At 17.9% G+C, this 15187-nt stretch overlaps 3 protein-coding genes across 3 annotated transcripts; 1 reads left to right on the top strand and 2 right to left on the bottom strand.

The window, feature by feature from the left end:
- Positions 1 to 1408: 1408 nt before the first annotated feature.
- On the top strand, positions 1409 to 11209 carry PADL01_0318600 (ABC transporter, putative; the record flags this gene model as incomplete). The annotated part of the gene is made up of 4 exons (XM_028684836.1): positions 1409 to 1550; positions 1740 to 1842; positions 1990 to 10928; positions 11097 to 11209. 4 exons carry the CDS (start codon positions 1409 to 1411, stop codon positions 11207 to 11209), a joined length of 9297 nt encoding a protein of 3098 aa, XP_028536600.1.
- A 255-nt stretch (positions 11210 to 11464) lies between these two features.
- Positions 11465 to 12880, bottom strand: PADL01_0318700 (conserved Plasmodium protein, unknown function; the record flags this gene model as incomplete). The annotated part of the gene is made up of 1 exon (XM_028684847.1): positions 11465 to 12880. The coding sequence occupies one exon, from the start codon at positions 12878 to 12880 to the stop codon at positions 11465 to 11467; it is 1416 nt and encodes a 471-aa protein (XP_028536601.1).
- Positions 12881 to 13936: 1056 nt separating this feature from the next.
- Positions 13937 to 14821, bottom strand: PADL01_0318800 (conserved Plasmodium protein, unknown function; the record flags this gene model as incomplete). Its single annotated transcript, XM_028684858.1, has 1 exon — positions 13937 to 14821. The coding sequence occupies one exon, from the start codon at positions 14819 to 14821 to the stop codon at positions 13937 to 13939; it is 885 nt and encodes a 294-aa protein (XP_028536602.1).
- Positions 14822 to 15187: the final 366 nt, after the last annotated feature.

Here is a 15187-nt window from a genome sequence, read left to right on the forward strand (position 1 = left end):
TATAATTTTTGAAATTTTAAGAAAATCATAATTTTATGTTTTTCCTTTTTTTATTTATGGCTTTTTTTTTTAATGGCCTATAAAATATGAGAGGAAATACTTATAAATATATATATATATATATATATATATATATTATATAAATGTTTAAATACTATTAAAAAAAAAATGTAGAAAAAACAATATCTTACATATATATATATATATAATAAAAATGAAAATATTTAAATTTTCCTTTAACGTTTAGATAATTTTTCACATTTCAGTGACATTTTAATATTATATATAAATATATTTATTTATAAAAATAATGTAATATAATAATGTTCTTCTCATATTGTGCATATTTTATAATTCATCCCACTTTAATTTTTCATTTCCTCCAAATATCAATAATTTTAATAAATATATATAAATTATACATTTATTTTTCACCTTAAAAAATAAATATATATAATATGTATTATATATAAGGGAAAAATTAAATAATTTTTTTTTTTTTTGTTTTGTTTTTTTTTCCATAAGAGGAAAGTAAAGAAGGTTCCATGATGTTGTTCATATATATACATATTATGTTCTTTAAAATAATTAATATATTTTTTTTCTTGTTAGAATATTTTAAATACTAGAGTTTTTTATTCATTTAACTGGAAATTAATTTTAATTTTTTGTATATTTATATTACTTTTCTATTTTCTATATATATATAAAAATACATCTATATATATATATATAATATATGAATACGCTATAAACAATAATTTACTTTGATAATTTTAATTATATAGTATGGCTTAATTTATATGTAATAAGTATTGTATATATATATTATATATACATATATATATATATAATATATTTTTTTTTTTTTTTTTTTAGTTTTTGGAATAGATTATTCTATATCTAATATTTTTGACGTATTATTTTTTTTTTTTTTTTTTTTTTTTGCATTTAATTTGTTTTTTGGTGTTTTATGATTTATTATTATAGAAAAAGAAGAGTATTATATTTTAATAATAATTACGTAATAGTAAAAAAAGAATTATATAAATAAAATATATATATTATTATATATATATATATATATATATATATATATATATATTTATTTATTTATTTATATAATAACCAGATAATGTAATTTATATTATATAATATTATATATAGATTAATACATTTATAAATAATAACATCTCTATATATAATATTATAATAACAGTTATGTAAAATATTTAATTTTTCATGTTTTCTTTTTATTTGATATTATGATAAGCTTTTAGGACTAATTTATCATTCTATCTATTTTTGATTTTTTTGTTTTTTTTTGTTTTTTCTTGTTTTTTTGGATTTATTTTTAAAAAGAAAATAAAAAAAAAAAAAAAATAGCAGCAATTGAAAATAAATTAGAATGAAGATCCGTAAGCTCTACGGTTTATTAAAAAAAATTTATTATGAAAAACGAAAAGATTTCTTCCTTTATTTTTTCTTTTTGTTAATTCCGTTTTTGTTAATATCATTCCATTTATTTCTAAGAAATATCAGTGACAAATGTAAGTTTGAAAAAGTAAAAACATGTGGATATATAATATATATATATAAAAATATATTTATATATTTATATATTTATAATTTTTATTGTTGTTGAATTATATTAGTCCATTTTTTTGTTAATCTTATTACATATACATTTCTATAAGTTTGATATGATACGATATTTTTTTATATATTTATTTCTATAGATTCCTTAGAAATATATAATACATCCTCTCCAAATGATAAAATAAATTTGAATGACACTATAAGACAATATGTCTTATTTTTAAGTAATGAATTGTGTTCAAAGTAAGTTTTTATGAAATAAAAAATTAGATGAAAAAAAAAAAAAAAAAAAAAAAAAAAAAAAAAAAATGTAAACAATTATGAAATATGAACCAATAATATATATATATATTTATATTTATATATTTATCTGTTTGTTTAACTTTTCAGAGAAGTAAATGATGAGATTTATGTTAACCATATTTGTTTAACACCAGGCAATGAGCTTACGACAGACTTTTTGTCGTATGCAGAGAATAACGATTTAAATATTTTTAAATTATATAATTCAGAAGAAGATTGCCTTAAGAATTTGAAATACGCAATTGAATTAAAATCAAAAGATGTTAAAAAGTTTAATTCACCTGAACTAGGTGATGATGTATTAAACATACATGAAAATGATAAGAACAGTTTATTATATAATTTACATAAAAATATTATAAACTTAAAATCATCGGAATTGAATATAAACGATTTATATAAAGATGTATATACAGAAAATGAATTTGAAAATATAAAAAATTTGAAAATAAATCCACATATATTAAAAGTCGTTAAAAAAACACAGTTTTATAAAACCTTTATTAAAGATATAAAAAATTTTAAAAATGAAAATGACTATACAGAATATTTTAATGATGACAGAAAAAAATTATTTTTTTATAATTTTGTAAAAAATAATTTAGTAGAAACAAAATATTCTTGTGGTTTATTAGGTGTAGAAAATATAAATTATTATAAGAAAGAAAATAATTTTAAGTTTTCTTATCTGTTTGGTTTATCACCACAAGTTGAAGGTTTTAAAAGAAAAGGGTTATATAAAAATGCAACCTTGTTTAATAAATATGAGAAAAAAGAACAAGGAAACCCATTTGACTTACATTATCCTTATGCTACAATAGCAAACGACAAAAAAAATGATGAAAATAATGAAATGAATGAAATGAATCAAAAGAATGAAGACATAATATCACCTGTAAATAATAATGTAGTAATGAAGAGTAATATGCAACCACACAATAATAATAATTCCATCAACAGATACAATAACAATAATAATATTAATAATAATATTAATAATAATAATAATTATTATTATTATAATTCTGATGGATTAATTACTAATGTTAAGTATAAAATACGTGTAGGTGATTATGCCTTATTAAATTCTAATGAGAAATATTTTTTCAATGATATAAATATAAATTTGAAACAGAATTTTATAAATTTCAACACAGTTGATGATTTGTCATTTAATATTTATTTCAATGAATGGTATTATTTTAGTTTCTTTATTGTATTAGAATATCAATTTAATTCATTCATATTAAATTATAATGCTGACATATTAAAAAAGAATAATATGTTAACATCTAGATATGGAGAGATAAATGAATCAAATAAAGAAAGAGAAAATAACAAGGAATATGAAAAAAATGAAAAAGAGTATAAAATTAATAATGGATATACTAATTATAATGTAGGATATGAAGAGAAGGGTGCAAACAATAATATTGAACTTAAATTAAATGACTTTTATATATACAAGATGCCAATGAAAAGTATGAAAATTAATGCATTTGATACTTTTGAAAAAAACATATTTCGGGTTGTTGTATTTTTATGTGTATGTTTATTTATTGTAAACATATGTTTTGATATAAATAAAGAGAGGAAAATAAATATAGAGAATTTCTTATGTTGTCTTAAAATAAATAAATATTATTATTATTATTCGTGGCTTTTATTTTATTTTATTATATTATTTTTTTATAATATAATATTTACATTAGTTGTATATTTTTATGTATATAAATGTTTAATGAATTATTTTATTCTTTTCTTTCTTATATATTTCTTTTTAATGAATAGTTTATTATTTACAATTATATGTATGCAATTCTCTAATAATAGTTCCATTAATTATATAGCTACCTTTTTATTATTCTTCTTATTTTCCTCCTTCCGTTTAATTATTCATTCAGGTGCTAGTAATATACTTACATTCTTTGTACTCTTGATACCGCATTCATCATTTTGTTTGGCTCTTGATTTTATATTTATATTAATAAAGAATAATATAAAAATAGATTACAAACAGTTGTTTATAAAATTTGAAAATATCAGCTTGATGCACCTATTTATATGTTCCATACTATCCTTTGTGTTATTAATATATATATTGAATTATATAATATATTACAAGAAGAAGAAGATGAATATGTTAAGTACTAAATACAAACCTAAGAGTAAAAGTTTTAGTAATGACAAAAGGAAAAAGTCACAACAAAAAATATATGAATATGGAAATATGAATTATAATATGGAAGAAAAGTATCAGACAGATCAATTAAAAAACCACAATAATAATTTCATGCTTGAAGGAACTGACGAAGATGATACATGTTATGAATTAGATACATTACATAAAAAACAAATTAATAGTCAAATGTGTTTAAGGATTGAAAAGTTAGGAAATGATAGAAGAGAATCGAATAATGGTCATCCATATGATATCTCCATGGCATCTCTTCGACACAGCAATAATGATAATAATAATATGAATAATACTATAAATGTAAATATAAATAATAATAATAATAATAATCAACATCGTAGTAATCAATGCTATTTAATTATTCAAAATGTAAATAAATTTTATGGTAAGAAACATGCATTAAAAGATGTCTCCTTAACCCTTAGAAGTAATCGTATTTTTGTTTTACTAGGAGAAAATGGATCTGGTAAATCTACATTAATTAATATCATAACTAAGATGATTAGTAAAGATAGTGGTGAAATAAATTTTTATAAAAATAGTTATAAAAATAAAAAAAAAGATATTTATATGGATGTTAATAAAAATAGAAGATATGGATTATGTAATCGTATATGTTCTTCAAATGGTTATATTAAAGAATTTGTAATGAATCGAATATTTAAAAGAAATGATAATGATAACAACAATTATGATATTAATAATAATAATAATAATATTATTAATCATCATAGTAGTAATACTAACAGTAGTATTAGTAACAATAATGTTATTATTAATAATAATAATAATAATATGAATAGTTTACATAATAAAATTATAAAAAATGATTTAGAAATTAGCTATTGCAGTCAGAATGTTATATTATATGAAAATCTTACATTCTATGAAACTATAAAAATATTTTTATTATATTATAATAAGAATGTAGATAAATATTTAAATAAGAAAAGGACATTAAAAATTATGAATGATTTAGATTTAGTGCAATATTTAAATGATCAAATAAAAAATCTTATGGATGAAGTAAAAAAGAAAATATCCATTTTTATCTGTTTTCTTGTTAAAAGAGATATATATATATTAGATGAACCATTTATAGCTTTAGATATAAAAACAAAGACAAAGTTATTTAAATTTTTCGATAAAATAAAAAAGAATAATATTATCTTTATATGTACTCATGATATATACGAAGCAAACAATTTTGCTAATGATATAGCAGTTATAAAGAGTGGGCAAATTATTTTTAAAGGTTCGAAAAATTCATTTCAGAAATTAATTGAATATAAATTTACGTTGAATATACAATTTAATGGTTTACCAAATGAGGAACAGACAAATTATTTGAGTCAAGAAAAAATTATGTCTGCTCTGAATAAAAAGGGTGGTATAAATTCTCCAAGAAAAGTAACAAATAATTATATGGACAGTTATAGTATTGGAAAGATATCATCGCATGGAAGTAGTATTAATGACAATAGTAAGAATATATACAACAATAATGATAATAATAGTAATAATATTAATAATAGTAATAATAGTAATAATATTAATAATAGTAATAGTAACAGTAGTAACAATAATGTTGATAATCTGTTTGATATTCTTGTTGGAAACTTAAGTGAAGATACCAATAATAAGGATATCATTAAAAAGAATATTATAAAATTTATTAAAGGCACAAGAAATGAAAATAAGAATTGTTTCATATTTTTTAATGAAAATCATATTTATTGTACTTACAAAATAAATGAATTAGAGTCATTAAAAAAGTTATTATGTGTCTTAAATAAATTTAAAAATATGTTAACATATCAATTAAAAACAATAGATATATATTATACTTATATATATATTTATACATTAAATGAAAAAAAAAAATTATTAAAAAATATTCAAGATAAAGATATTAAATATTTAATTGAAATTGATCCATTATTTTTCTTATTCTTTCAAAATTTTAAATATTTTAATGAACTTAATAATTTATTATTAATGAAGAATAAGAATATACAACCTGTGTCTTATAATTTTGCATATTTAAGGGACATACTGGTAAGAGGCAATGAAAATAATAATAATAATATTGATAGTAATAATAATATTGATAGTAATAATTATCTAGATAGTAATAATTATCTAGATAGTAATAATTATGATATTAACATTTATAATAGTGACAATAAATTTGGTAAATATAAAAAAAATGATAATGACCCTTTCTACAATATGAGGGATGATACCGAATTAACAGATATAGAAGAAAATATATCAAGTAAAAAAAAAAAAAATAAAAATAATTATATAGAAAACGAATTCAGTTATAATAAACATCATAATAATGATAATGATATGATAAAGATGAATAATTCAAATATTATGAAAAAGAAAAATATAAAAAAAGAAAATATTTTTAAAACATGTATAAACTTTTTCACAACATATATTAAACCAACTTTATTATTAAAATTGAAAAAAGATTTAGGTAGCTCAAGTTTTTATTGGTACAAATTTATAGTACCTTTATTTCTTTTATCTTTTGGTCTTCTAATAATAAAATGTGTGTCATTATTTGGAAAAGTGCAAAATATTGATTTGGATTACTCGACAATAAGTTCTAATCATTTAAAACAAAGTACGATTAATTATTTTATATTATATAAGAATGAAATGAATAATAATGAACAATTGAATAATTCGTATGATAAGATTTTACAAACGTTTCAAAATAAAGGAAATGATAATGAAGAGACATCACATAATAATATAAAGGATATCCTAAAATTAGAAAACAATGAATATAATTATAATAAATTAATATATGAAAACTCATTTAATTATTATAACAGTACAATAAATTCGCTTTTACAAAAATATTGTTTAAAAGAAAAAATTAATTATATAGAAGAACCTTTAATCGAAGATAATTTATATGATAGTATAAATAATTATTTAGAAAAGAAAGCAAGCCATGAAAATGAAATATCTTTAGGTACCTTTGCATTTTTAATAACAGAAAGGAAACCAGAAAATAATGATAATAATGATAATAAAAAAGTTGTGGAAACGTTGGAGACAACGAATCATACTGATGTTAATAATAAAGAGGTGGAAATTAATATAAACTTGTTTTATAATTATACTTCTATCCATTCGTATGCATATTATACTAATTCAGTGTTTAATATGCTCTCAGATTTTCAAAATATATTAAACAAGAAAAGTGCTAATAAAAATATTATTTTGGATGGTAGTACATATAATAATATTAAAGGTGTTGATGATATAAAGGGACATCATGATGTGAATACATTATCAGATTATTACAAAGAAAATAAATACAATTTTTTGACAAAAGATATAGATAATAAAAATATTAAAGAAGGATGCAATTCAAATTTTAAATTAACAAAGAATGAATCTTATAATAATAATGAGGAATATATAAATGAAAATATAAATTATGATAATAGTAATAAATTATTTATACCAAATGATAATGAAGAAGAAAATAATTTTTTCCATGTTAAGAAATTAAAGAAAAGAATTGACACCTTAAATGAACCATTCAATATAAAATTTCATGAACATTTCATGAGAGATTTTTATATTAATATATATGTATTTTTATCTATAGTAATATTTTTTTGTGTATTTTTTGAAAGATTTAAAAATGAAATTGAGAATAGAAAAATATTCGAAAATTTCCATGTCCATCAATATATACATTATTTTCAAATATTATTAGTAGAATATTTATATTATTTTATATATATATTATGTTTATTTTTAGTATTATACATATTTGATTATAAAGAATTTTTATTTATGTCATTTTTTTGTTTCTTATTATTATATGGTTTTAATATATTTTTATCTATATGTTTATTTTCCTTTTTATATTTACATAGTTATATATTATTTCTGTTTTTTAATTTCATTTTCTGTGGTATAATTAGTATAGTTATATATGTGTTAGTTATTTTATCATATGCATATAATAATGAGATATTAATAAATTTATCTCATGTGTTAGTATGTATATTTAGAATATTTGATTCCTTTGCTTTATCTCATGTATTGAATATAAGAAGTTTATGTTTAAATGTCAAACGACATATGAAGCACATTGATGAAGATATAATGTATGAAGATATGAGTAATTCAAATAGTTTTCTTACATTTGGCTTTTTCAAAAACGTATATAATAAATTATCAGGAGACAATAATTTAAATATCTCAGATGGTATACAAGATGTTTGTGAAGATTCAAATTCTTTTTTTAATACAAGTGGAGATTTCTTCTTTCTATTAATCAATTGTATTATTTATTTGTCTATTGTAGTTTATAAATTGTTAGAAGTTATAAGATCGAAGGAACGTGCAGAGAACGAAAAAAAGAATTATGAAGAAAATATTTCAAAAAATTCATATAATCTAAGTGTACCAGAAAAAAAATATTATAAGCCAAAAAACAGATATACATTTTTTTTAAAAAATTTTTATTTATCTAATAAGGAATATAAACAACCAAAAGAAAATTATGAAAAGAATGTGAATCAATTTTTTTATTTCATTCAAAAATTATTTAGTTTAAGAAGAGGAAATAATATAGATGAGAATAATACAACAGTGGGTATGTATAAATATGGAGAAAAAATAGATAGTAATAATTATATATCTGAAGATGAAATTAATATAAATAATCAATTAAATTCTGAAGGATATTTAAAAAATGATATATATATAAATGAATTGAATGATAATTATAATAATGATTATGATGATAATACAGTTGATATAGAAATGCAGATAACTGATAGAACAAATGTCAAAGAAAAAATATTATATAAACCATCCGAAATTGATAAATATTATAAAGGACAATCAGATGATGATAATGATGAAGAAAAAAATTTTAATAAAATTAGCCAAAAATATATATTAAAAAATTTAAATATTAAAATGCGTCCATACAAAATATATACATTTTCATCTATATTTAATAACGATTTAAATATCTTATATTTTTTTAAATATTTTTTTTGTAATAATAAAGATAATTTAAAAGGAAGTTTACAAACAATAGGATATGGATATAATAACTATGAATTTAATAATAAAAATGAACAAAATAAAGAATACAACCTCCAAAACAATAATAATAAATATAATAATAAAAAAAATCAGAATGAACATATATCAGAAAAAATACAAAAAATGAATGAGAGAGATTATAAAATTGAATTAATTCCGACGATGTCTATATATGAACATTTTAAAGTAATTTTAACTTTTAAAAATATTGAATTAACAAATATTGAATTAAAATATATTATCAATTTATTAATGTTGATTGTCAATTTAAAATGTGATATACATATTAATTGTAATCAATTAAGTGGAGGTATGAAAAAGAAAGTAGAATTAATGATTAATTTGTTGAGAGATGATAAAATAATCTTTTTATACAAATTAAATGATAATATAGATTTCTGTTCACAAATATATATCAATATTATTTTAAAAAATATTTTATTATATAATTATGAAGAAGATGAAGATGAACAAAATAAAAATAAAATTAAAGATGAACAAGTTTATGAATATTATAAATATTATGAAGATCATGATTATCAACACGATATACAGTTATATAAAGGACAGGATATTTACACAAATGATGAAAACCAATTTGATGATTATATAGATAAATATTCATTATATGATTTAAGTGGAAAAGAAGATCATAAAAAGTTAAGAACAAATAAGCTAAAAAAAACATATGGTAAAAATAATTATAAATTTGAGGAATCAAGCGAAATCATTAATACATCTAATGATATATTAAATAGTGAAGATGACATATTGAGTTTGAGAAGATATACAAAAGAATCCAAAAGGAATAAAAAAAATAAAATGAATAAAAAGAAGAAAAAGACAAATGAATTAGTTTTAGAAACATATGATATTGAGAAAACAAATATGAATCAACTAGGAAGTAACCTAAGTAATAGTAATTATTTAGAATGCAATATTTCATCTAATTTAAATAGTGTGAATGAAAATATTATTCATTCATTTATAAAAGAAAATATTTTAAAAATAAAATTTGGAATTGAAAATTTTGTTATATATACACATATATATACAGATATATTATATTATGATTATTTATATTTATTTAATAAAAATAAAATCACATATAAGAATTATACCAAAAATATCAAAAACAATTTTAAAAAGTTCTATTCATTTCAAATAAAATTAAAAGGTATACATGACAGTAAAATTATTGATTATGTTCATATGTTTTTTTCAATTAATAAACATGCTTTTGCACGCTTTGAAAAAGTTATAAAAAAAATGGATGATAAAAATTCAAAGAAACCAAAAAAAAAAAAACAATTCATCTCACCAGAAGACATGCCATCCAATTCTATTATTTTATTCCTTGAAAATAATGTTAAAAGAAATGTTTTAAGTGTACATAATTTATATTATATATTTAAAACTATGAAGAAAAAGAAATATAATAATAAAAAGAAAAAAGGAAATCTAATTAGTTTATGTAAATTTCATAAAATATTACTTAACTTAATGATAGATAAATATTCATATTTACATTCTTATTTAAGCAGAAATAAATATATATCAATTTTCCATCTATTCAAATTTGCTATATGTGAAGTGGCATATCAAAATATACAAAAGTTTATAATTAAATATAAAGGAATAAAAAAAGTGTATTCAGAGATAACTTCTATAAATAATTATGTTTTTATATTGAAAATATATGACAATAAGCATATTTTTAAAATATTGGGTAAGAAAAATTAAAAAATAAAATATAATAAAATATAACAAAATAAAAAAGAAATTGCACTAAAGAAATTTTAAACACATAAATGGAAAATATATGTATATATATATATATATATATATATATATATATATTTATATTTTTTTTTTTTTTTTTTTTTTTTTTTTATAGAAATGGACAAGAGACTCAAGTTTAACGACAAGGATATCGAGGTTGAACAGATAGACATCAATAATGTAAACGCAAATGATATATTTTTGTTAATGTTTAAGAAATTGCTTTAACGAGTTACATAAAAAAAATGTATAAATAAATATATATATATATATATATATATATATTTTTTTTTATGTGGGTATATATTTTTTTTTTTATATATATAAAAAACTTTTAATCAAACTTAAACCGTAATGTTTTATAAAATTATATATTCGAGATGAATAAATATGTATTATGCATAAATATATATTTATTATATGTAAATTTATCAATATGTGAATAGTTATGAAAAAAATATAATATAATATAATATATTTATATTATGATGAGATGATTTTATTTTTTATATTTTTCCATTTTTGAATATTTGCATCTAATTTTTTATTTAATGTTTCTGTGAGTTTATTGATATTTTGAACTTCATCAGATAATATGTTGATTTTAATTTCACAATTTAGGAGTTTCTTATATAATTGTAGAGTTTGTTTATGGTTATCATTTATTTGTAATGTTAGAATATTAAATATGGATGATAAATATAATGATAATTTGTTGTGTGATTTATTATTAATATTTATGTTCATTATAAGATCTTTAATATTTGATAACATATTTAAAAGTTTCTTATCATCTTTGTGTTTTATATATTGTATTTTCTTTTTTAATTTTAATTTTATTAAATAGATATAATTAAGTATTCTTTTGTATGTATTTTCATTAAGACAAATATTTAAAAATAAGAAGAAGGATAAAAAAATCGATGAAATATTTTCTTTGTCATTAAAACATACTGGACTTTTTAATAAGTCTTCATATTTATATAATTTATTATGAATAAATAAATATTTCGTAGTAACATTTTGATATTTAAAATATAATAAATTTAAAAAATGAATATTTGTTAATTTATTTATTCGTAGTGTTGAGGATATATTATCATCTTGTGTAACATTATCCATATTATATTTCAATAATACATCATATATGGTTTTATAATTATTAAAATTTTTATTATTTTTCATAATTCTGTTTTTGTTTTTGAGGGGAGAAGTTATATATATAAAATTATTAACATATTTATAATATTTTTGATTCTTATTCCAGTAAGGATCATATAATTGTTCATATTTTATAATTTCATAAATATAATTTTCCATATTATATAATTTCACAAGTAATTTATTAAAGTCTATAGGATAATTATTTAAACTAGTACTGTCATTTTTTTTTTGTTGTTGTTCATTTTGTAATTTATGTATACAATATGTATAGTTTTTAATAATACTAATTATCCTTTTTATATTTTCAATTCGTAAGATAATTTGTCCTTTTATATTATCATAAAATATATTTTTACTATATGTATTTTTTATTATTTTCTCTTTTATATTATTATCTATTTCTTCATTTAGATCGAAATTATGATATTTATAGTTTCCATTATAATCAAAAGATATACTTTTTCCAGTAAATTTTTTAAAAGATATAAAAGAATATATATGATCATATGTTATACAAGTATTATTTTTTTTTCTATCCTTACATACAAATTCTTTATCATATTTATTATAATTTATCAAATTTTTATCTTCCTTTTCTTCATATATATAATATTCATAATTTTCTTCATTTATATATTTAAAGAATTTTTCTTTAAGTACCTCACCAAGTTCTTCAAATATTTCTTGTTCATAAATTCCAGTTTGAATTTCTTTCTTTCTCTCTTCAATATTCATTCTCAAAAAAATAAATAAATAAGAAATATATGAAAGATCTACTGTTGTTGTTCAATAATAGTTATAATTTATGTATTATTTTTTTGTCTTTATACATATTAAATTTTAAAAGAAGCTAAAATGGTTTCAATATAAAAATAAAGAAAAAAAAAAAAAAAAAAAGGAAAATGTGTTAATGAATAAATATTTCTTTGAAATATAATTATATATATATATTTATTTATATATATTTTATTATAATCAATTTATGCTCAAAAATTATGTTATTTATTTTATATAACAACATAAAATATTTTTTTCTGTGTATACATGTGCAACTATATTTAATGATATATAAATAAATAAATATATATATATATATATATGTTAATGACGTGAAAGAGCATGTTATAAATATGCCATACATTTGGATTAAAATTTCTTGCTCAACCAATTAATAAACATAGATATTAAAAAATAAAAAAGTGTTAGAACGAAGAAGTTTTTATTAGTTCTATGTTTGAAATGATATTCAAATAAAAAACAAATATATGTAATATTTTTAATTCTCTAAATATAGACAACAAGTATAAACTCGAAAAAAGAAAAAAATAAAACGATAAAAAAATTAAAAAAACAGAAAATACACATAAATAAATAAATAAATAAATACATATATATAGATATAATATATACATATTTGAAGAAAAAAATTTCATATATTATTTAATTACTTAAAAAAAAAATAATAATAAACAAAAAAAAAAAAATACATATATATATATATATAAAATATATATAAATTTATATTTAATTATTTCAATTTAGATAATATTGTTATACACATGAAAAATGAGCATACACAAAAAAAAAAAAAAAAAAAAAAAAAAAAAAAATGAAAAAAAATGGTGTTTATACAATACAAAGTCGAATATAGGCGATATATACAACATATGTAATTTATAATAAAAATAAATAAATAAATAAATTATAATACATAAAATTAATTTCTTTTAATTTATAACATTACTTTTGTTTTCATATAATATAAAATATGTAAATATTATTATATGCTTCTCATTTGAGGGGGTTCAAGAAATTAACTCTTATTGCCCAGATTTCCCCTGTAATATCATCAGTTACTACTTCACATAAATAATTAAAAACACAATCTGATGAAGATACACAAACACTTCCAATTGGCATATCAATAAAATCAATAATAGTAATTGATGATGATAATGTCATATTACATATTTTATTATACCATGGATATAAATTATTCATATTTTGATTAAATAATAAATCTAGTTCTTCTTTAGTATTAATATCAGGTTTTGCATTTTTCTGAAGAAGAATATTAGAACATTTTTTAATCGATTCAACACAAAATAATCCAACTTGTCCTCCTTCGATGGTTAGTATGTTTGTGAAATATTTTGAGACACTATTATTATTATTATTATTATATTTATTATTATATTTATTATTATTATTATTATTATTATTATCATTTACATGATCACTTTTATTTTCTTCATTATTTATACCTATATTACTATTTTTCGCTTCATATGTTTTCCACTCTAGTTCATTAATTTTATCAATGGTCAAATACTGATGCATTAATTCTGAATTATTAAAACAAATAAAAGAATGAACCATATCATTATTATAACCCTTATTTGAATACATATTATAAGTAGAATTGTGACCATAACTTTCTTCTGTCATATTATAAGATGAGAAAGAAGTTTTCTCTCTTATAGCAAATGATGACCATAAGCCAGCTTTAGCGTTCTCAAAGTAAACACCATTTAAACCTTCATCAGGTAACAATACATTCTTATCATTTATATAATTATTAAAATAATTTGTAATAACATAGTTTATATAAAGAGGATCAATTAATAAAAGTTCATTCATTTGAGAAATAAAGCATCCTGCATCAATTAACTCCATTGTATAAATATGTATGTAATATATGTAAAGGACTCAATAAATAAATATAAAAATATATATATATTTCAAATATGTGTTGTTTTAATACAAAAAAAAAAAATAATATAAAATACAAAAAAATCAATAAAGATTTATATATATATGTATTAATTTAAATATATAAATATAAACAATTTATATTTAAACTAAATAATGTATCATAATTATAATATTTTAATTATATATATATATAATGTTTTATAAATAAGACTTCATAATTTTTTTTATTTTTTTAATGAAGGAAAATTTCTTATTTTTTTATATTTTTCATATATTTCATATTTTTCTCATTTTTTTTATGTTTTCTTATGTATTCTTCTTTTTTTT

This window comes from Plasmodium sp. gorilla clade G2 (genome assembly GCF_900097015.1).
Source record: "Plasmodium sp. gorilla clade G2 genome assembly, chromosome: 3".
NCBI classification, from domain to species: domain Eukaryota; phylum Apicomplexa; class Aconoidasida; order Haemosporida; family Plasmodiidae; genus Plasmodium; species Plasmodium adleri (nom. inval.).